At 39.4% G+C, this 24,508-nt stretch overlaps 2 protein-coding genes and 1 long non-coding RNA gene across 4 annotated transcripts in view; 2 read left to right on the top strand and 1 right to left on the bottom strand.

Annotated features, from left to right (window-relative positions):
- Positions 1–5,572: 5,572 nt before the first annotated feature.
- LOC148132546 (uncharacterized) lies at positions 5,573–8,473 on the top strand. The gene is made up of 3 exons (XR_015748157.1): positions 5,573–5,673; positions 6,734–6,779; positions 8,402–8,473. It is a non-coding gene; the product is annotated as an uncharacterized LOC148132546 (long non-coding RNA).
- On the bottom strand, positions 6,886–23,068 carry DHFR (dihydrofolate reductase). The gene is made up of 6 exons (XM_087958239.1): positions 22,680–23,068; positions 21,090–21,139; positions 18,136–18,241; positions 15,645–15,771; positions 7,653–7,768; positions 6,886–7,445 (listed from the first exon to the last, which is right to left on the bottom strand). Exons 1-6 carry the CDS (start codon positions 23,066–23,068, stop codon positions 7,367–7,369), a joined length of 867 nt encoding a protein of 288 aa, XP_087814365.1. The 3' UTR covers positions 6,886–7,366.
- Positions 22,857–24,508, top strand: part of MSH3 (mutS homolog 3) — a 48,173-nt gene continuing 46,521 nt past the window's right edge. The window contains exon 1 of one of the 2 annotated variants that reach the window (XM_087958237.1): positions 22,857–23,240. In XM_087958237.1, coding sequence (XP_087814363.1) covers positions 23,121–23,240 — 120 coding nt within the window. In that variant the 5' untranslated portion in view covers positions 22,857–23,120. The remainder of the gene's footprint in view (positions 23,241–24,508) is intronic. The other variant, XM_087958238.1, reaches the window with a different exon arrangement.

Below are 24,508 nucleotides of genomic sequence, written 5' to 3'. Positions count from 1 at the left end.
TTTGGTGCATATGCTCTCAGTGTACATAAAGGAAAAAAATACATTCATCAAAAATAATTAGATACAACACTTAGTGATAGTCATAGGTTACTAATAAGCAATCAAATCATATTAGGAAACAAATAAAACAATATAAATTGTAAAGCTACAAGCAACATGGTTATAAGTGGGAAGAGATAGATACTAGGAAGTGTTATTGTAATCTAGTAGTAGAGGAATAATATTAATACAGTCTTAGTAAATAAGTTGATAATGTTGTGGGAATTAGTTGTTTAGCAGAGTGATGGCATTCAGGAAAAAACTGTCCTTGTGTCTAAATGTTCTGGTGTGCAGTGCCCTATAGCGTCGTTTTGAGGGTAGATGTTGAAACAATTTATGTCCAGGATGTAAAGGGGTCTGTAGATATTTTCACAGCCCTCTTTTTGACTCGGGCAGTATACAGGTCCTCAATGGAAGGCAGGTTGGTAGCTATTGTTTTTTCTGAAGTTCTAATTATCCATTGAAGTCTGTGTATGTCTTCTTGGGTTGCAGAACCAAACCAGACAGTTATAGAGGTGCAGATGACAGAATCAATAATTCCTCTGTAGAATTGAATGAGCAGCTCCTTGGGCAGTTTGAGCTTTCTGAGTTGTCTCAGAAAGAACATTCTTTGTTGTGCTTTTTTATGACTTTTTGATATTAGATAACCATTTTAAGTCTTGAGATATGATAGACCCTAGAAACTTGAAGGTCTCTACTGTTGATACTGTGTTGTCTAGTATTGTAAGCAGTGGTTATATAGTAGGGTTTCTCCTAAAACTTACCACCATTTCTACAGTTTTGAGTATATTTAGTTCAAGATTGTTCTGGTTGCACCAGAAGGTTAGTTGTTCAACCTCCCGTCCGTATGCAGATTCATCGTTGTCTCAAATGAGACCAATCACTGTTGTATCATCTGCAAACTTCAGTACTTTAACAGAGGGATCTTTTGAGATGCAGTCATTGGTATACAAAGAGAAGTGGAGAGAGCACACAGCCTTGGGGGTGCTCCTGTGCTAATTGTACAGGTATCTGACGTGATCTTTCCTACCGTCTTTCTCCAACAATACGCCCCCCCAATAGGAAGGCCCAGCATAAAATGGGCATAAAATGGGTATGGTGCTGGCTGCAGGCCGGATCAGTGGATGTTGGCCTCAGCGGGTGCCCACCACTGCTGCTTCCTCTTCAAGCATCCTCTTCTGTTTGGAGCATTGCGACTGCATTTGGAGCTGCCACGGTGGCATTTGGAACATCACTGCCACATTTGGAGCTGCTGCCACCGAATTTGGAGCTGCCGCAGCAGCGTTTGGAGCATCGCTGCTGTGTTTGGAGCTGCTGCTGCTGTGTTTGGAGCTGCCGTCATTTTTGGAGCTGCCACCATCACGTTTGGAGCATCAAACATGGCAGCAGCAGCTCCAAATGTGGTGGTGATGCTCCAAATGCAGCGGCAGCTCCAAACATGGTGGCAACATTCCAAATGCGGCAGCGGCAGCTCCAAACACAGCGGTGATGCTCCAAACGGAAGAGGACGCTCCAAGAGGAAGCAGCAGTGGTGGACGTTCCGCCAAGGCCAACATCCATGCCACTGCCACCTGCCCACCCGAGGATGCAAGGGGGGGGGATTAAATCACCCCCAAAAAGACGCCCTAGCCATTTTTTCGGGGCTCAAAAAAAAAAAAAAAAGACCCGGCCTTATGAGAAACACGGTAGCTTCACCTCCTGCTTCCTGTCTGTTAGGAAGTTTATGATCCATTACAAGTGTGGTCAGGTACAGCTAGCAGATTTAGTTTAGTTAGAAGAATATCTGGAATGATGGTATTGAATGCTGAACTGAAGTCTACAAAGAGGATCCTTGCATAGATCTTTGGATTATACTCTGGAGAAAGCGGGTGAACCAGCACAACACAATGCCACCCACCTCTAATCCTCTGAACTAATCCAGAAGGATACCAAGATCAAAAGCTGCATAGAAGTCAAGTAGGGCAAGGATAGAAATACAACCACTACTCTGCCCTTGTCAGAGATCATTCAATATATACTTATACCTAAACATCCAAACTGTTTCAGTGCTATGGCTCGCTCCATCTCTGTTTTTCCTAAAAATAATTTGGCTGACAGGACCTCTTTGAGACCCATGGCTGAATTCTCATTTTGGTCCTGTTCTTTGTAAAAGACTATGAGTTAGGCTGTTTTGCTGCCCACACTTCTACATCTTATTCTTTGAATGCATACTTCTCATTATGCATCAAATTAATCCTTTCAAAGTGCTAGGTTAACAATGGATTTAAAATATTGTTCTATAAGTCTTACAATACTGTGAGACAGTAGGATATTCTTCATCTTTAGAAGCATGACCCTTGTTTCCACAGTAGTCATCACTATACAAGTTAAAAATAAGTTGCATTGAAACAATCTCTTGTAGAACAGGAGAAAAAAAATTATCCCAGGTACTATCTGGCTAAGTGAAATGAATAATATAGCACAGTGAATGACAATTTAATTACCAGTCAGATAGAAAAGTATAATACAGATATAATTTAATCCCCCTCATTCATGCTTTCTTGGGAACAAAGTGTTCTAAACAGATTAAATATTAAATATTGTTTAATAGTAGCAGCAGCAAGAAAGCTGAAACCAGATGGCCTCCATTAGAGTTCCAAAAGTAGATTGGTGATTCATCTAAAACGCATCAGTCTTCCACAAAATCTTGGCAAGTGTAATTACCATATATTTTAATTTATGCCGTCATGATGTATTAGTGACTACAGCCATCCAGGTCAGCCTACTTCTTTTGTCAATGTGGGTAATCTAACATACAGTAATTTAAGGTGATGTCTCTTAAGTTGTATCTCTATGGTGAAGTGAATGAAGAAAATAGTTACCATGGTTGGTGTGACCAGTTACAAAATATAATTTGATGGAAGGAAAATAGCAAGATTGTTTCCAATAATCTCATTTTAGCATCCCAGGATGTTCCATACTATTCCACCTTAGCTTTGTCCTTTTTTGAAGTTCATATCCAAATGTAGCAATAGGCTACAGTAATGCTTTCTTTCTCTATTTTTTTTTGTTGTTGTTGCAAGAATGAATTGGGCAATATGAAGCTCAGGCATTCTTGTTGCTGTTTGTAGTATGATAGATGCATCTAAACAATTAAAAACCGTAGGTAGGGTAGGGAACCTGATGAGTAGAAGATACTAGGAGGAGGGGCTATAACCACATACAAACATTACGCCGCTGCTGTTGCTTATTCTTGTGCCAAATGAAATCCTTTCCTATCATTTTTAGTGATAGAATAATAATTTTATTTTATTTTATTATTTTATTAATTTAATTTAATTTAATTTAATTTAATTTAATTTAATTTAATTTGATTTAATTTAAAATTTAATTTAAAAAATCTAATTTATAATTTATGGAGGCCCAAACCAATATACACTCTAAGGGTTCCAGACTATCTGGCAATTAATTTTAGAAGCTGCTATAACACATACAAACATTAGTAATGATGAAATCCTTTCCTAATACAGGGGGAATTTTTGAAAGGGGAAAAAGTCTCATTCTAATAAGCAAACCCCAGGTGTAAGGGGGGAGAGGAGTCTCGCGAAGCCCAATAAAGTACCTGTGATACAATTTCAAAATGCAACCATGTGTCAAAAGCTAGTATACTTGTACATTCTGGAGATACGAGGGATCAATGTTAATGATTATGCTATAAATGTTATTTATTATGCTATTGATTAAATGGGGTGGAGATACCGTTATTCTTAAGATGCTCCAATATGCTGGACATACGACAGGTAGAATTGAGGGAATCATTCTTACAACTTATCACTTGACAAGGATTTTTATACTGTAGAAGGCAATATGCTGCTTCCACTCTTAGTCAAATGTAGGCACATTTATCCACAATAATATTCCATGTCTTAGAATAATGAAATTATCATGTAATAACATGCAGGTAGTCCTCAAGTTACAACCATAATGGAGGCTGCCCATTATGGTCGTAAGTAATTAAGCGAACAGAACAGTCATGACTGAGAATATCATTGACTTAATAACTCTAGTTATTAAAGAAACTCCCCATTGTTTAGTTTTGCTAAAAACAGGAAATGCACGGCATAGAGACTCCAAACTGAAGATGTATTTGACCCCACCTTTGGGGCCACCATGAACATTTCCTGCAAGAGTTACCTGTAATTCACAGTTAAAAATTCAGAATAATGGTGGATTCTGTTTAATAAATCTATTATTTTTAAAGGCCATGAATTTTTAAAAATCTTTGGATTGTCATAAGTAAGCAAGAATTCTAATGTTTAATTTTTTTTTGACAAAAACCACTCTTAAATGGAAAATTATGAGAAAAAGAAGTGCAAAAACATGGTTTAAAAACAATTTAACAAAACCATTCTGTGCTAAAATGTAATTTATAATATATTATCATATCCTTGATTTTTCTTATTCCTCTTTTTATTTCTTTAAAGTTGATTATTGGAGTAACGCAATATTCTTCACATGGATCTTTAAAAATATGTATTTGGAATCCTAGAGATAAAAAATCTATTCTACTATAAAAAAATCTTGGTAAATTTTCCAGTAAAGGGTCTTCAAACTTGGCAAGTTTAAGACTTGCGGACTTCAACTCCCAGAATTCCTGAGCTAACATGACTGGAGAAATTGAAGTCCGCAAGTTTTAAAGCTGCCAAGTTTGAGGACCCCTGCAGTAAGGCAAAACTGTAAGCACGTTATCAAGAACATGATGTTGCTACCATGAAGGAGACGGGTGGTTTTTTTTTATGGGTCTGTACTTATGCTGCAATTTTTAATGTTGCAAGCTTCCTAGAGTCACCTATGTATGAGCTGGGTAGCCATATAAATTTGTTAAACAAACAAACATTCCAGTTCTCCCTTGACAATTCCAGATGACTTGGACTGGGAGGAGCTGGTTTACATCAGATACTGTGTTTCTCACAAAATAAGGCCGGGCCTTATTTTTTTTTGAGCCCCGAAAAAATGGCTAGGACATCTTTTCGGGGGTGAATTAATTTCTTCCCCCCCGCGCACCAGCGCCGTCTCCAACAATAGCGTCTGAGTCGCTCCCACTTTCCCCCATCCCCATAATAACAGGAAAAAAAAAAGATTTTGAGGTATCTTGGAGTGCCACGCGCTGCGTTTTGGTTTAATCCCGAGCGGCTGGGTAGGCGTGAGAAATGAGCGTCTCTGCTGCTGCTACCCTTGGTGCTCCAGCCTCGGGCTCTGCAAGTTTGCAAAAGTCCCGGTGCGCAGCCCATTCCTGCATTCCAAGCGCCCAGGCTGAGCTGCAGCTGTCTCTCTCTCGCCAGCGCCGTCTCCAATAACAGCGGCAGCAGCGACGGGAACCATGGAAGTTAAAGGTGGCTCCCCCACCCGAGAAGCAGCTGAAATGCTTCCACCACTGCTGCCGCTGTTATTGGAGATGACGCTGGCGAGGGACAGCTGCAGCTCAGCCTGGGCGCTTGGAATGCAGGAACAGGCTGTGCACTGGGACTTTTGCAAACTTGCAGAGCCCGAGGCTGGAGCACCAAGGGTAGCAGCAGGAGAGACGCTCGCTCGACTCTTCTCATGCCCACCCAGCCGCTCGGGATTAAACCAAAATACAACGCGCGGCACTCCCAGGTACTTCAAAATCTTTTTTTTTTCCTGTTGTTATGGGGACGGGGGAAAAGCGGGAGCGATTCAGATGCTGTTGTTGGAGACGGCGCTGGCGAGGCGCCAGCACTGGTGGGAACTGTGGAAGCTACGGAGGCCTGAGAAGCGGCTGAAACACTGCCAGACATCCATGCCGACGCCGCCCGCCTGCTGACCCGGGTAAGGGAGGGGTAAGGGAGCCCTCCGTGCTCCACCATGGTGTTAGGAGCGGCTGATGGTGAGGCGTAGCTGCCCGTGGGGCACACCTAATGGCAAGTTCCCCCCATCTTCCCCCCCCCAATTTTGCATGTTTTAAACTAGGCCTAAATTTGGGGGGAGGGGCTTAATTTCATTTTATGCCTAGAAAACATTCTGGGTCTTCCTATTGGGGGCGGCCATATTGTTGGAGAAACACGGTAGTAACTCTGTGAGGTGCTCATGCTTACTGTTATTGCTCTTTGATCCTGCCCTATTGGGTACTCTGAAGCTGCAGTCCCTTAGCTATGAGCCTATTGCATTGTGTATCATTTAGTATGCAGATTCGGAAGATTCTCTAATATTCAACATGGCACATTTAAAAAGAAAACATTATTGTCTAGTAGGGCTAAAGCAATTTAAAATTGTGGTGTTCTGACAGGCACTTTTAATGTTTTACTTAGTGCCCCTTTCAACTCACTAATACAGAAATTACTCTATAAAGTCTAATACTGAGCTAACAGGTGATTATTTACATCTTTTGTATTTCAGTCCTGAGAAACACTACCTCCTTATGCATCTCAAACAGGCAGTGACATTTTCATATAGTACTTAGCATAGTACAATCTATTCAGCCAAATCTGCACTCTGGATCCTAATGTAGGTTGCCTAATTTGGTATGAATTTACCCAGGTCTATCTTCTTCAGCAACCCATCGTTTAGTGCAATATGTGAATCTTTCATGTATATGGTTCCCTGTCACAGAATTCTGCATAAATATGTGTTTACCCTAAATACATGCAATTAATATTTATGCATATAAATCTGGAGTATGGCATTTATAACTTTCCAGAATTTCTGATCTACAATTCCTGGTATCTATAACCATTAATACAAATGTCAGTACTACAAGATTTGGAAAATTTCCAAATTATTCTTGACATAAACAGATCAAGTGTTTTAACATGATAAAAATATGTATAAACCAGACAAGCAGACTTATCATTCAAAAAGCAGGATTTTAGAATACACTGTTTTATTAATGAAAAATAAACATGGAATGTATTTAATAGTACAAATAATTATGAACATGAAAAAGCTAGAATTGAACAATAGAAGAGAAACTTCTTTTATCTTTTTAATTATTAACATTAATTCGGAAATGCATTTTACAACCTTGAAAATTATTATTTTCACCTGCTATCTGGCATGAAATATGTAATACAGACGGTCCTCTTCTTGATTTTCAACAGAGCTATATTTGCAAATAAATCTTTTTTTGCTTGCAGCACAGGCAGCTATTCTCAGTAGAGCTGCTAATTGTTTTTTTTTTGGGTACAATAGCTTCAATGAATGGGGGAAGGATGAAGCACAAAGGCACTTTTTTTTCTTCTTCTTCTAGAGAATAAAATGCAGGCACAAGTCTTGATTAATTCTGCAAATAGATTTAGATCTACAGAGTAATTTTGCCCATATCAAATAAGGTCTAGATGATATTTTCATAAACTTCAAATTTGTACTGAATTCCATTCTCTTCCTGGATATCTACAGGGATACCTGTATAACTTGAGAGAGAAATAATATTTTAGTGGATAAATACTTTTCTAAATTGAAAGTAACATGAAATGTTATTTTTTACTCATACTGTATTGTTAAACCAAATATATTTCCTCAAGATTTACTTCAATAGAGATACATCAGTGAAATGTTTTATATTGCTAGTATAAATACATGGAATTGATACAAGATATTTTTGTCGATATAATACTTACTTAGGTAGAAGTCTGTATTTTTTAAGATCAATTTCTGGGAAAAATGTATCACTTTCAAAGTCATGCATAATTCTTGTCACAAACAGTTGGTGATGGATTGGCCTCTCCATTGCTTCCTTTGAAAAGAGCAAGACATAGTGAATGAGTTTTAGTTATTTAGCAACATGAAAAATATTTGTTCCCTAAACATTAACACTATTCTGATAAAGCAGTTTTAATACAATGTTTAAAGAAAAATAAAATAAATATTGGGCTTAAATAGCCAAAGAATAAAAAGGCTGAAGATGTGTTCCTAAAAACACAAGAATAAACTTGCTGGAATAGGAGAACTGCCTATCCCAGCATTAATTATGTAGTTGTATCTCTAAGTCACAACAGGACAGAAAAAAGACCCTTTGTTTATTACCAGCTCACTAATACAAGCATTTCCTCTATATGGCTGGGTCTTCAGAACATATTAGAGTACACTAAAGTGTAGTTGGCTAGTTTGTATTTCAGCATGGACGTTTAGGCAAATTGGTTAATTGAGAAAACAATGATTAAAGGAACCACGAGTTAGCATGTAGTGCAAACATGGGCAGGATGTACATTAATATAAAGAAGAAAACGTTTTCATGACTCGGTAATTTATCCTTGCAGACTGATATCCTATCAAGAATTTATTTTGTAGCATCATGTTAAAATATTAATGTGATATATACTGCAGGATGGTTCCTTGGTGTTCTCTGACCTTGGTTGTTTTCTTGCAGATTCTTTATAACCAAACTAGGTAACATCATCAGTGCTAGAAAACAAATGAGTCCAGAGAGTGCCAAGGAAACTTCATATCAATCTGGAGTTACAAATATACTCCTTTATTGTGATATAAGTGGTGTTTTTGGGGGGTTGGGGGGGGGGGGGGTTTTGTTTTGGTTTTTTTTTGGTTTTTGTTTTTTTTTTTTTTTTTTTTTTTTTTTGTTTTTTTTTTTTTTTTTTTTGTTGTGGTGGGGGTTTTTTTTTTTTTTTTTTTTTTTTTTTTTTTTTTTTTTTTTTTTTTTTTTTGTTTTTTTGGGTTTTTTTTTTTTTTTTTTTTTTTTTTTTTTTTTTTTATTTTTTTTTTTTTATAAATTTTGGGGGGGTTTTTTTTGGTTGGTTGGGGGGGTTGGGGCCGCTGGTTTTGTGACCGGGGGGGGGGGTGGGGAGGGGTTGGGTTCTTTAGTAAACCATTTTGAAACAATGTGTCTCTTGATCAGTGATTTTCTTTAGCTTCTAGATGCAAAGGGAAACATTTCTTGTAAAATAGTATGAACATTAGCAGATAATATAGTCTTATCTGTTAAGATCACTTTCCTGCTTTTCTTTCACTGAACACTTCATTTGAAGAAAATTCATTTAATGCATTATTAACCACAGCTTTGACAAATGCCAGTTCATGCAAATCTAATCCAATATTTTAAGTGTAAGCACTTACAGGGAACATGACTGCTCTAATTATAAATATGTTCAGGTAAAAAAGAAGAAACACATTTTCACTGGCTACTGTTCTATCATTTACGAGCCAAGAAAAAGTATCAAATAAGATTTGCCTAAGATCATACTATTCACTAATATTCTCATTACATTCTTCTAAAAATGAACAATACTATGACACTTTAATATACTATACTTGATTGGTTTACAATAGTGGTGGGATTCAATTTTTTTACTACCTGTTCTGTGGGTGTGGCTTGGTGGGCGTAGCAGGGGAAGGATACTGTAAAATCTCCAGTCAGAGGTGGTATTTGCTGGTTCTCCGAACTACTCAAAATTTCCGCTACTGGTTCTCCAGAACTGGTCAGAACCTGCTGAATACCACCTCTGGTTTACAATCTATGCAAATGCAGAAAATTTGCTTAATTCAATAATATATGGTAAGGCCATCTAACTGATAAATGCTATTAAAAATAAAAACAGCAGTAAGAATGCAACTTAGTTTGCATAACACAACTGAACAAGACTCTGAACTGAACTGAACAATCTTGGTTATTTACCTCAGCCATGTGTGCTACAGCAGGAGTCTCCAACTTTCAGTCAGTGGACCAGTCCTAGGCCGCAGCATGGCAAAAACCAGGCCATGCAAACAAGTGAAGCCACATCTGCAGGATGCAGGCAGTACACAAAACCACGCCCCCTCTGGTCCACAGAAAAACCTTTCTCTATGGAACTGGTCCCTGGTGTTCAAAAGGTTGGGGACTGCTGTACTATAGCACACAACTGGGATGGCCGACACATTGAGTGGTCATGTACATTGTTCTTGAAATATAAAAGGCCATTCAATTTGCACTTTGTGTCTCCCTCCTGCCCTCAACATGCTGGACCTAAACCTGTGCTGGGATAATCACTATTGTATAAACCTACCATTTCTGCCTGAAACAACATGTCCATTGCTGGAAGAAGGAAATGGCAAGAGGTTATATATTGGCTTGTTTTCATGGCCAATAAATTCAGTTCCCTTAAAGTTAATTAGTTGACCAAGTTTTCTTGTTTGCTTAAAATTATAATGGAAATGTCTTTTTTAAAAATTTGTGCTAAAGCATTTTTGTTGTTTGGGTTCTCAAACAACTATTATTAACTTTGGTTGTCACTTATTTTGTCCTCGAGGACTCGAGGCAAGAATAAATTGTACTATGGATTCTCTTTTAAGACACTGCTGGTCTTGAGCTATGGGCAGGATATAGTCAGATAAAGAATCCTGGATAAGAATTCCACACTCAGGCCAGCAGAATATCCAAATACACTAAATTAGTTGATTTGAGATTACTTAGGTGCCTCTCAAAGTTGTTCAAGAAAATTCATTACATGAAAATATTATGTTCTTGTGATGGTGGAACAACCAAATTGTTAACTCTTATTTTGCTAAAATGAAATTTTTATGTTACAACACTTTAATGTTTTTATCAACATTATAATTCTGCTGAAGCAGAATCCATAGCATTGTCCGAGGCTTATTCAGAAATAATCTGGTATGTACAATTGCTAAAGGATGTAAATGTGAATGTAAAAGAAGCTGTACCAGTGTTTGAAGACAACGTGGCATGTATAAAAATGGCAACATGAGATCGCAGGAGTAAACAGGTTGACATCAAATACTGTAATATTAGGGACGCTGTAAAGGAGAAACTGATAAGATTCCAGCAGTGTTCTACTGACCGTAATATAGCTGATATGTTACCAAAGCATGTATCTGTGGAAAAATATCAGGACTATGTTAAAGCATTTGGATTATCAGCTGTTCAGCTTTAAAAAGGAGGAGTGTTAAGATATTGATTTAATAGCTGACCAGCTGCTGTAAGGCTGATACAATGAGGATGAATCAGCATGGTTATTGCCGGTTTAAGATGGAGGATGGGTCCACAGGGTTTTATCACTTTAAGAAGCTGTATATATAAATGAGGCCATGAGAGGGCATACCTCTCTCTCTTTGTGTTCTGTCTCCATTGTAGTCTTCCATGCAGAGTAAAGAAGATTGATTACTTGCCAGGTATTTGCCTACCACGTATATGTATGTATATAGTTGTCTTATATATAAACCACTGTTAAAAGGCAAAGCCTCTGTGTGCTGTGTTTGCTCCTGGATTGTCTCATAATAATAGTTATGCTGCAAACACTGTTATACTTTTTTTATATATAATCAGATGAATTTTTGTACCAAAACTTTCCAATGACCGAGATCATTACATAATGTTCATTATAGCCAAGTATTCATGACAGCAAACAGAATTTGCTATCAACTAATATATAATTTGTTATTGGACCACCATTAACATAATTTGAATTAATATTTCCATTATTGGATAACCAAATTATTCCATGCTATAATCATTCAAGTTATTATAAGGAGGGATAAAATATGAGAACAGCAATGACTCCTATATACTTGGTTCTCATGCAATTGATTATATCTACTCGTATTTATTATAATTCTTATGTACAGTGTAAAAGAAACAGATTATAATATGTTCTAATTTACCCCCAAATTAATCCACAGTCTAATAAGATACTACAAAGTTGCTACATTTCACCAGATGTTACATCTCCTTTTTTCATAATATAACTTCAAAATCTTAAACATTTAGAAAAACAGCAAAATACAGAACGTTCAACAACATGATTCTATCAATGAGTTATACCTTAACCTGCCCCTTTCCTTCATAGCTGTTCCAAAGTAATAACAAATCAACATATTCAAATATGTGCAAGATGATTATCAGTTATCACTTTAACACCAAGGATTCATTCCATGTGAGAACCTAACACAGAGTAAGGGCTGTTAGAGAAAAGAATAACTTTTCTCTTTAACATTTCAAGTAATTTTGTATAAATAATTAAGAAATTATTAGTAAGTCTTTAGTATTTTTACTTACGGATTAAAAACAGCATTCCCAGTGCAATATAAATTCAATAAGTAAATAAATAATTTACATGGATAAGTGATAAAAGCTACGTCTAGACATTGTTGGTACATAAATGCAAACAAGACAAAAATATTATATCTTGGTGTTGACTCAGATTAATAATTACAGCCATATTTGTTAAAATACGTATATGGGTCACTGTATCTAGGTTTTTGCTTTTTTTGCTCAAATTTGTAACAGTTTTAGGATTCTATTCAATGTGTAGTAAAGCTTGGTAAAAATGCTGTTCTGCAATACAGCAGGGAGTAAACTACTTTGTCACAAAATACAAATCTATCATGTGCTTGAGATTTATTACATTAATTACATTAAAATATGGAGTCCTTTTGCAGGAAAAGGTCTAAAGCCATACTAAACAGAAAGAGAAAAATATGTTTTTTGGAGACTTAAATAAACACTGCTTTTTAGATGCGGAGTAAATTATTTTATTAGCATGGGTAACAAAAGCCCTTCATTTCCCATTATTCACTAACTGATAAGTTAAATATCACATCTCTTGTTCTCCTTACAAATGAGTAACACTTTGCACAATGCATTAATCAAAATGAATCAGCTGATGTTCTCTCTTGACTAATTATTTGCTACTGACAACTGTTCATGAGTTTCTGCTCAGAAAAATCTGTTCAGTAGTTTTGAACCAGGTCATTTAAACCATTCATTTTTTGCCTTTCTGCATATAAAATTTGTAAAGGTTGCACAAAAAGTATATGGATATTTTCACACCCTCAATGAAATAAGTGGCACGGTAGTAAGTAGTACAATCTATATATTTTCAAGTCATACTAAATGAAAAATCTAAATGATAATCCACATTGAAACTGTACATATGCATTTTCAACCCAAATAACATTTTATAGCTAGAAATCTAGAAATTGGTGAGATTATAATTAAATTAATGTAACGTGGCTGAAAATTTCTGCTGCAAACTAACCTGGCAATGGTTTTCCTAAACATTTTTTTGCAGTTTTATTAAATGAAAATGTTCAAAAGCAAATTTCTATTAAAAATTGAACTACATCAAATAAATATATTCATATCCATTACCAACAGATAATGAATATCCATGAGTAATTCATTTTTAATACTTCCCATTCATGACATAGAGCAGGCATATCCAACCCACAGCCCACAGGCCAAATGCAACCCTGAACAGTTAGTAATATGCCCCCACAAGATAGTAAACTTTTAACATTATGTGATTTTTAGTGATAATTATATATTTTATATGTGGCCCAAAATAATTCCTCTTCACTCAATGCAGTCCAGGCAAGACAAAAGGTTGGGCATACTCTATAGCAGGGGTCTCCAATCTTAGCAACTTTAAGACTTGTGGACTTCAACTCCCAGAATACCTCAGCCAGTAAAGCTGGCTGTAGAATTCTGGGAGTTGAAGTCCACAAGTCTTAAAGTTGCCAAGATTGGAGACTTCTGCTCTATAGTATAGAGGCTATTTTTCAGAAAGCCTACAGTAGTCTTCACTTAACAACAGTAATGGGGACTGGAATTTCCATCACAGTCACAAAGCACAATGTCATGTGATTGCATCCCTTAGTGGCAGCAATCCTGGCAGTCCCTGTTTCCTTCTTAAGCAAAGATGACAGGTCATTAAGCAAGGATCTCATACGTGTGGGATTTGAAATTTCCTGCTGGCTTCCAATAAGCAAAGTCAAAGGGAAAGCCACAAAAAGTCACATATTCAAATCACAACAGACTTTTTCTTAGGTGGACTGTAAGTCGGCCATTGGACAATATTATCTGCTGGTGTTTGAAAACAATTTGAAACACACTTTAAGGCAAAATCAGTCATATTCGCTTTGAGCTGGAGGGTGAAGGGGCAAAACCTTATACTGAGAGTATTTACACCAAGACAAATTCCTTGTGTGTCCAATCACACTTGGCCAATAAAGTATTCTATTCTATTCTATTCTATTCTATTCTATTCTATTCTATTCTATGATCACGTGGGATTCTTTTGAGCCTATGACTTTTGAGGAAATTAACACGGTCCTCTAAGGAATGAAATAATTTACAAATTACATCACTGTCCTTCTTGGATGGCATGTGCAGCCAGAGAGGGCATGATAGCATTGACACTGGATGCATAAATTTAAACTTGGGTTTGGTCACATAATGACTCACTGAATGATTGAATTGCTTAGTGACCAAAATTCCAGTCATATTTGTGGTCATAAGTTGAGGAACATCTTTATCTTAAAAAATAGTTTTGTTTTTTAAATATAATTTTAAATTTCTTTGGTGTTTCGTTATTTATTATTATTTATCCCAAATATACTTTTTTCAAAAGAAATCTGGACTTTGTTTTTTCCTTGAAGATGTTTTGCTTCTCATTCAAGAAGCTTCCTCAGCTGAAGAACCTTCTTGGATGAGAAGTGAAACGTCTTCAAGGAAAAAATCAAAGTTCAGTTGTCTTTTGAAAAAGCACTTTGGGGACAACCATGACCTGGATTACTGAGAATCTCCATAGACATTTATTATAACTTATTTATTAAATTTATGTGCTGCCTGTTTCACTGCACTAGGCAGTTTACAACAATTAAAAAGGAAGAAAGGAAAAGGGTGTAAACAGAAATAAAATAATAGAATAAAATAAACAGTGAAAAAGAACATGTGAATACATCAATATGGTAATGAAAAGATGTATGGGCAGAGACTAGAAAGCAGGGAGGCGGAGTCTGCCATCAATCCAGCAGCCAGCTACAGCATGGCATTCCTCCATCTGGTCTCCAGGCCAACCAGGTCTTACAGAAAGATAGGAGGATGGGGACAGACCTTACCTTGGAGGGCAAGAGGTTCCAAAGGGCTTTCGTTTTAGATTTAGTTTAGACATGAATATTTGAAAATATTTTATGAATCTCAGTGAAACTTTTAAGTATGTAAGAAAAATACAGTATATTTACAAGATATGTTTGACAGAAAACTTAAAAATATTAAGGACGCATATCAATGAACCATAAACAATATTCTGAGAATGCTAAGTTATGAACAAAATATTTAGATTCATATAACAATATTTTGTTACCAATTATATTATTTGTTATATTAAGGATATGATATTCCAAACTAATAAAGGATTTGTAATAACTAGATTGCCATGGCCCAAAATGAAAAAAAGAAAAAATAGAAAGAGTGGGCTCCTGACATCATTATATTTGATGACTTTCATGCACTTCACATAATTAAGGTAAATAACAGAATCAGTAAATAGAATTAGAATGTTTATAAAATGGAACAATTTATTGCAGGAATATTTTAATCAAATTGTAACATTGGATCAGTTGCAGTTTAAATTGTATTAATTTATTTTACTGGCTTTTATGTCCTTTACAATACAATAATGATGATTTGATTTTTTTTTTGCATCACCATTATGAATTTTATTCAAACTGATTTAGCTTTATTAAGTTGAAAATGAAGATAAGGGGGAAAAAAATCACATATTCTGTGAAACCTGAAAACTGTTATAAAACAACTAATGAATCCCCAAAAGTTCATCTCTGATTATTAGATTATTTAAAGATGTTCTGTGTTTAAATCATACCTTATATATTGAACTTCCTCCAACTATCCAAACCTTGTCTACTTTTCTTTTCATCTCTGGTGTTTCAAGATGATCTAGGGCTTCTTCCAGACTTTTAGCCAAGTAATGGGCTCCTTCAGGAACATCCCTTAAACACATGATACCAATGTTTTATTCTTGAGGTGTATCCAGTCAGAGCTGAAAGAGCTTCTTGGATGAGAAGTGAAATGACTTCAAAGGAAAACAGGAAAGTCCAGTTGCCTCTCGAAAAAGTACAATTTTGCTCTCCCAATCAAACCAGCAGAGGGCACACCCATTTTCTACAATACTATATTCCACAGTTCCCCAATCTTTCCAGCTTTGTGGACTGGTGGAAGGGATGTATGTGCACACTTGCCTGCTGTTTCCACGGCCCAGTTGCAAACAGCTCACAGCCCATTTGTGGCCTGCAGCCCAAGAGGTTGAAGATTCCTGCTCTACTCTACCCAGGGGTGGGATATGACAGGGTTAACTATCTGTTTGGGATTTACGAGCTTCCCTGCACGCTGTGAGCCATGCACAGAGACACAGCCTTCAGGCATGATATTCCGCTCTGAAAAAAAAAAATCAGGGCCGGCCAAAAGAGACCCCCCCGCGCGCCCAGGGAGCGCCCGCTGCTTTCCTCGCCAGGGCCGGGCGGTGGCGTGTTGCACGGAGGCTGGTCTGTGGCTGGCCCAGCTCCCTTTTCCTGCCGCTCAGCGGCCTCCGTATCCCTGAAAGTTAGGCTGTATTCAATTTTAATGCAATAAAGTTAAAATATTAAAGCTTTAAAACAAGAGATAAATTAAACAAGCCAGTATAATCCTTCAAAATGCTTGGAAATATACATTAAATATAATAAACTCCTAACATTGATAGCAATATCAACATTAATTAAACTTGAATTCCAAATTTCTTTATTTACAAATAGGCTTTCTGGCTCTTTAGCAGCCGGCCGTGTTTGGAGCACTGCCGCTGTTTGGAGCTCCAAGCGGCGGCGGAAGCTCCAAATGCGGAAGCTCAAACATGACGGCGGGCGATCTTTTATTTTGGTCCGTGCGAAGTTCAGAGCGAGCATGAGGGAGACCGCGATGCCTTGCTAAAGAGCCAGAAAGCAGCAAGGGCGCCAGGTGGAAAGGACAGGGTCGCGATCACACGGAGATGCCCAAAGCGCGGAGCGCACATAACAAAGCGGCGCACGCAGTTGGCTTGGGGACTACAAGGCAGCATCTGCGCCTCTTCCCGGCGCGTCTCTGGGCTGCTTCCGGAGCTACGGGCGCTCTCCGTTGCCTACCAGCCCTTCTTCCTTGGGCTCCCTGCCGTGGGTACACCCACTTCCTCCTGCAAATTACGCCTAGCAACTCTTCTCTCCCTTTCCTCTCGCTCCAAAAGATCAGCCATCGTATCCCGCCGGTTCTATGTCTGCTGTTCTTCAGCCTACGTTGTGATCCACTAGTGAGGTTGCCATCTCGGATGGAGGCCGCAGAAATCTCCCTCTCTTGCTCGCTTTGAACTTCGCATGGACCAAAATAAAAGATCGCTAAGCTGTCATGTTTGGAGCTGCCACTGCTTGGAGCTCCAAATGGCGACCGCACTCCAAACACGGACGGCAGTATTCAACGTGGCGGCGTAATGGGCAGAAGTTAAGCAACATTGCCAAAGGTGTCTGCAGCAAAGGTGGGAGTAAACAAGCTCCTGTGCTTAATCCTTCAAAATGCTTAGGAGCGGCTGGTGGCAGAATTACGGTGCTCCTAACGGCAATTGTCTAGCCCTTCCCCTTATTTTGCATATTTTAAAATAGGCCTAAATTTTTAATTTGATTTATGCCCAAAACATGCTGGGCCTTCCTATTGGTGGAGGCCGTATTGTTGGAGTCTAACACGGTATGTTGTTTTTGTGCCTTTGGCTTGAAATACATGCATTTATCTCAATCACATATCTGCCTAGGAACTCGACTTGAATTACTGATTTCACGAATAATTTAGAAGTTATAGTGAAGAGGGTAGGCACTTTGATTTGGAATAGCAAGTAACTTAGTCATAAGAACCCACTCATATATTAGTGTGGGGTTTCCCCATATTATACAAACTGTTATACAAAACTCAAAGACATATGTATTCTTTTGGGGACTAAAAACCAATCTTAGTAAAATCCATATGCATTATTAATGGACTGAAATTAACATAAATTTACTGGGGATACTAACTAAAAAACCAGTTTTTTGCAATCTGCTCATAAAATCAAAGATATGTGAAAATGGAATATCCATGAATATCTCACATTAAAATGAAAAGAAATTATTGCTGCTAAGCAACTCTGACAGAATGGCTGTTTGTATTTCTGAACAAGTAAATGATTGTTAATCAAATATAATTATTTAAAAGTTGGCGTGCGACCATGTTGACATCACTCTCAACAATCACGTCATTGTAGCTGATTTTAAGGAAATTAGCTACAATGATATTTGGAAAAAAAAATCAACATTGGTACTTACTTCAGTTCTTTACTAAGTACTATATTAATTCTGTTTTTTAACGGACGGTATTTCTCAGGGATGGAGAACCAAGTCTTCCTACCCATTATGACCACATTTTGCTTTCCTGTAAAATGCAAATAAATTTAATGTGATTATGTAGTGACGCCTAGTGGTTATAGTGTGGTATTTTTAGTCAACCTTTTCAAGCAATATTGCTACACCTCAAACTTTGAAGAAAAGCTCTTGATATCAGTGACTCACTGCAAGTTCAATTAGAGAAGAAAATAAAATTTGGATGGCCTCTGATGAAGGCAGATTCCCTTTTGAAAAAAAGGATCTACTCAGTTGTGCATTTCTTCTGTGATTCCTGATGGATAACACAAAATATTAGGGGATTTGGATTGCAAATATATCAAGAAAATGTAAAGTTCTGTATGAAATAGCCATCTTTATACACTGCTCAAAAAAATAAAGGGAACACTTAAACAACACAATGTAACTCCAAGTCAATCACACTTCCATGAAATCAAACTGTCCACTTAGGTAGCAACACTGATTGACAATCAATTTCACATGCTGTTGTACAAATAGAATAGACAACAGGTGGAAAGCATAGGCAGTTAGCAAGACATCCCCAATAAAGGAATGGTTTTGCAGGTGGTAACCATAGACCACTTCTCAGTTCCTATGCTTTCTGGCTGACAGTTTGGTCACTTTTGAATGCTGGCGGTGCTTTCACTCTAGTGGTAGCATGAGATGGAGTCTACAACCCACACAAGTGGCTCAGGTAGTGCATCTCATCCAGGATGGCACATCAATGTGAGTTGTGGCAAGAAGGTTTGCTGTGTCTGTCAGCGTAGTGCCCAGAGCATTGAGGCACTACCAGGAGACAGGCCAGTACATCAGGAGACGTGAAGGAGGCTATAGGAGGGCAACAACCCAGCATCAGGACCGCTACCTCCACCTTTGTGCAAGGAGGGACAGGAGGAGCACTGCCAGAGCCCTGCAAAATGACCTCCAGTGGTCCACAAATGTGCATGTGGCTGCTCAAACGGTCAGAAACAGACTCCATGAGGGTAGTATGAGAGCCCGACGTCCACAGGTGGGGGTTGTGCTTGCAGCCCAACACCGTGCAGGATGTTTGGCATTTGCCAGAGAACACCAAGATTGGCAAATTCGCCACTGGCACCCTGTGCTCTTCACAGATTAAAGCAGGTTCACACTGAGCACATGTGACAGACGTGACAGGGTCTGTGGATGCCGTGGAGAATGTTCTGCTGCCTGCAACATCCTCCAGCATGACTGGTTTGGCAGTGGGTCAGTAATGGTGTGGGGTGGCATTTCTTTAGGGGGCTGCACAGCCCTCCATGTGCTTGCAAGAGGTAGCCTGACTGCCATTAGGTACTGAGATGAGATCCTCAGACCCCTTGTGAGACCATATGCTGGTGCGGTTGGCCCTGGGTTCCTCTTAATGCACGACAATGATAGACCTCATGTGGCTGGAGTGTGTCAGCAGTTCCTGCAAGACAAAGGCATTGATGCTATGGACTGGCCCGCCCATTCCCCAGACCTGAATCCAATTGAGCACATCTGGGACATCATGTCTTGCTCCATCTACCAACGCCACGTTGCACCAGACTGTCCAGGAGTTGGGGGATGCTTTAGTCCAGGTGTGGGAGGAGATTCCTCAGGAGACCATCCGCCACCTCATCAGGAGCATGCCCAGGCATTGTAGGGAGGTCATACAGGCACATGGAGGCCACACACACTACTGAGCCTCATTTTGACTTGTTTTAAGGACATTACATCAAAGTTGGATCAGCCTGTAGTGTTGTTTTCCACTTTAATTTTTAGTGTAACTCCAAATCCAGACCTCCACGGGTTGCTAAATTTGATTTCCATTGATAATTTTTGTGTGATTTTGTTGTCAGCACATTCAACTATGTAATGAACAAAGTATTTAATAAGAATATTTCATTCATTCAGATATAGGATGTCTTATTTTTGTGTTCCCTTTATTTTTTTGAGCAATGTATTTTATAGTCTATTTCCTGGACAATTGTTGGATTTTACAGTTTTCACTGATTTTGTTATGACACCATGGTGTTCTTTGTCTGTTGTGGGGATTTTTTCCTATTGGTTCTATTGGTTTTTATTGCTGCCACAAAATCCTTTACTGATTTGAAAATTATTTTGTTGTAAAATGGTGGAAGAGACATGTTCTTCCACCAGCCTCTCCCAATCTTCTTTCTCTTCTGATGCATCCCAGTCCCAGCAACGTTTCTCTTCTGTTCCTTCTCTCCAGAATATAACTTGGGACAAGTCTCTGCATGACTGATAGTTATAATATCCTTTTATCACGTGGACTGAGGAATTGATCCTTACATTAAGGATAGAAATAAACACAAACTGCACTTAGCTGTGCAGCGCCCTAGTCGAAAGAATTACACGAGAACTAGGTATTTCCTTATTCTCTAGGTCATTTTATATGATTTTAAATAAATCACTCCACTAAACATTTGGAATTTTACTAACATACTTTGAAGGGTTGTGTTAAGGAACTACAAAGATGAAAATACAAAATGTTAATACTGCAAATTGTGCTACTATGTAAAATAAATATGACATTGCTACCCTAGCTTGTTAAGGCTTTCTTATTAAGGCTGATTTCAACTGAACCAAGAATGTACTTCCACAACACATAAAACATTCTTCTCATTCAGCAGCCTGTGGGCTTCTGATAGGATCAATAATGTGCTTGGACCCTCAAAGCAGATTTGAGAATGTTTTGATTCCATTTCTTTCAAAACTGGGGATGGGAAATTATGATCCTTTTATGACTTGTGAACTTCCAATTCCCAGAATTCCTGAGCCAGTTGAAGTCCACAAGTCATAAAAGTGTCCTAGTTGCCTACTTCTAGTCTAAACAATAACAGTCATCACCCAATCCAGGAAAAATTAGCCACTATTACCTTCTTCTTTAGTCGTCATTGTCATTGTCTGAAAATGCTTATATTCGTTCCTGTACAAAGCAAAAACACATTTTGTGATGATGTAACCTTCACGAGCACTCTCTAACATTACTCTCAAGATCTGGACACTTATTTGATTAAATCATGTGCCATGATTTAATCAAGCAAGTGTGTGTGTGTCCAATAGAAAAAGTCCACGAAATGTTAAGATCTAAACTCCCTTAATGTTCTTCGGTTCTACTCTTATGTCAAGATATCAAACCACGAAGGAATAGTTATGCAGTTAATTCACACAGACCAATTTTAATTTTTACATCTGTCTCTACATTGCAATTCTCTCATTTACAAAGTTCAGTTCTACTCCTTCAGACAATACAGGTAGTCCTCGACCTACAACAGTTCATTTAGTTACCATTCAAAATTACAACAGAACTGAAAAAAGTGACAACCATTTTGGAGCCTTGGTGGTGCAGTGGTTAGAGTGCAGTACTGCAAGCCACTTCTACTGCAATTTGGCAGATCGAATCCCACCAGGCTCAAGGTTGACTCAGCCTTCCATCCTTCCGAGGTGGGTAAAATGAGGACCCAAATTGTTGGGGGCAATATGCTGACTCTGTAAACCGTTTTGAGAGGGCTGTAAAGCACTATAAAGCAGTATATAAGTCGAAGTGCTATTGCTATTTTCACACTTATGACCATTGCAGCATCTCCATAGTCACATGATTTACATTCAGATGCTTGACAACAGATTTTTGCATTTATGACGGTTGCAGTGTCCCAGAGTCATATGATCTCCTTTTGTGACCTTCTGACAAGCAAGGTCAATGGGGAATCCAGATTCACTTAACAACCTTGCTACTAATTTAAGAACTGCAGTGTTTCACTTAATAAATGTGGTGAGAAAAGTCGTAAAATGGGACAAATACTTAACTTTCTCACTTAACAACATAAATTTTGGGCTCAATTGTGGTCGTAAGTTGAGGACTACCCATACATCCAGAGGGACACACAGAAAAATATCCCCAGAAATGTGCCCTTTATTCCACTTAACGCAATCTGTAAGTTTGCTGTCCCAAAGGTCAGTGATCTTCTGAAATATTATTTAACTCTGGGCAATTTCTGTCTGAGGATGGGCGGGGAGACGTTTTATCTCTTGCTTCAAGCTTTTGCCCAGTACTGGAGTATCGGGCTTTGAAAAGTAAGAGGATTTCAAGCACTTTCTAATTATTTGGCGGGCGACAAAATAATGCTGTTCGTTGAAAACCGCTTTAGATGAAAAGGGCCAGATGTTCCATATATCCAGCTTAGCGGTAGTACTGGTTAGGGACTGGCAGAGGGAAAATGAATTCAACAATAAACTATTGTTAAGAGCTCACTAAAGAAAAAACTTGCGCTAAAAAATATTTGCTAACCTCTGGGTTAAAAAAACAAGTCTGATCGTATTAACTACAACTCCCAAGCTTACGCCTCACTCATTCAGAAAAATGCTTCAATGCAACTTCCAATGGAAGGCAAGCAATGCACACTGGGAGTTGTGGTTTTTCTCTTCGCGATAAAGCGCGGGATGAAAGAAAAGAAGCCGGACAGTACCTGAGCGGGGGCCAAGGAAGCTTCCCGTCTTTTCCGATGCCCATATTGTTGCACACAGCAACGATCGAGTACAGAGACGCTACCATCGCTCCTTTTTCGCCGCAGGAACTCTGTATCGGCGAGTCCCTTTTCCCGCTAGATTTGTGAGCCAGCGAACCTTCGGAGCATGCGCAGAGAGACCCGCCTCCTGCAAGGAGAGAAGGGCGGGTGGTCTTGGCAGCCGTAATGGCGGGGTCGGTTTCGCTGACTGGCGAAGTCGGAGCGCTTCTGTGACCTAACGACGCCCGCGCCTCGTCCGTTGCGGGAAGAAAAAGCCCGGGAAGTCTCCGGCAGACGAGTCCTCCTAGAGCTGCTCCGCCGACCTGCGCGGCTCGTCTCAAGCGGCTCATCGCAGGCCGGGGGCTACTTTCGTAATATTTCGGCTCCTGCACCGAGTCTGCGATGCTGCCTGGGCGAAGAAGGAGGCGGCCTAACCCCGGTGACCAGTCTCGGGACCAGCCCGTGTTAAGCAAATTCTTCCCGCCGGTGGCATCTTTGCAAAGCAGCGGCTCCGCCGAGGAGGTGAAACAGCACTTTCTAACGCCTGACGCCACTGCTCAGCATACGGTGAAGGTGGTATCACCCCGGATGGTGTAGTGAAGGCGAAGCGGGGTCCTCGTTCGTTAAAACTCCTGCGTTGACCCTCTTGCTGTTTTGTGGCCCGCTTAAAGCACCGTGATCGGGTTGGGTAATTTTGGCGGTAATTCCCCTCCCCCTCATCCCGTTTTAGCCTTAACCCGCTGAGCCTGGATTGACCTCCAATGGTTATTAGAAGCAAGGCTGTATGTAGTAGTAGTTGCAGAACTGCTAATCCTACTTGGGAAGCTTTCTCTTCAAAGTTATATGCCGTTTTTTTTTTTTTTGTAAAAATAAAGTTAGTCTGGGACCTTTGCATTCTGCTCCTTTGTGCTGTGACACCAAGAGCACCCAACAAAGTTGGTTTGGCCGCAGCTTCATGGTAAATGGAGTCAGACCAGTTACAATATACTGAAATTTCATTATGGTAGTTAAAAAGAACACCTCAAAGCAGGAGTGTAAAGCAGTGGTCCCCAACCTTTTTTGTACCAGGGACCAGTTTCACGCAGAAACACTTTTTCAAGGACGGGGGGGGGGGGAGAGAGTCCGAGTTTGGTGGTTTGCTTGCAGACGTTTCATTACCTGACTAGGTAACATCTGATGTTGTTACCTAGTCGGGTAATAAACGTCTGCCAGCAAACCACCAAGTTCAGGAGCGCCAATGCCTCCTCATTGCAACCCTGAGCGACAGATATTCTCTTCTATTGGGACATTTAAAACGGAGGGTTTCAGCTGCAGATTCAGGAACTGCGCTTGGCTGAGGAGCGCCTTCAAAACTGAGTGCTGGGCGGTGGCGGCCCACGGCTTTCTCCGCGGCTCAGGACAAGTCCCTGCAGGACGGCTGAGAAGCCCCGCCTCTCGGCCCTGCCTTCCTCAGCCTCATCCCTCAGGTGTCTCCCTCCCTCCCTCAGCCTCATCCCTCAGGTGTCTGCCTCGTTCCTCTCTCAGTCGCTCTCTCGCTCCTCCACCAGCCCAGGAAGAAACTGCTTCAAAGAAGCAGGCAGGGTGGCTTCCTGTCGGCGCAGCTCCTCCGAAGCGCCCATTCACCCCCACACAGCCGCCCACGGTTCAATCCAGTGCTCTGTTCTGCCTGCCTGCCTGCCTGCCTTCGTTTCTGGTTATTTCAGAGCAGCTTCGGCTGAGAAAAAGAGGTGAACAGTTATTATTCTCAGCCAAAGCTGCTCCGAAACAACCAGAAACGAAGGCAGGCAGGC

The sequence above is a fragment of the Notechis scutatus genome, chromosome 2 (assembly GCF_049901735.1).
Source record: "Notechis scutatus isolate UNSWTSFEM ecotype Mainland chromosome 2, rNotScu1.2, whole genome shotgun sequence".
NCBI lineage: Eukaryota > Metazoa > Chordata > Lepidosauria > Squamata > Elapidae > Notechis > Notechis scutatus.
Note: the sequence above shows the minus strand (reverse complement) of the source record. Positions and strands in the feature narration are given on the sequence as shown.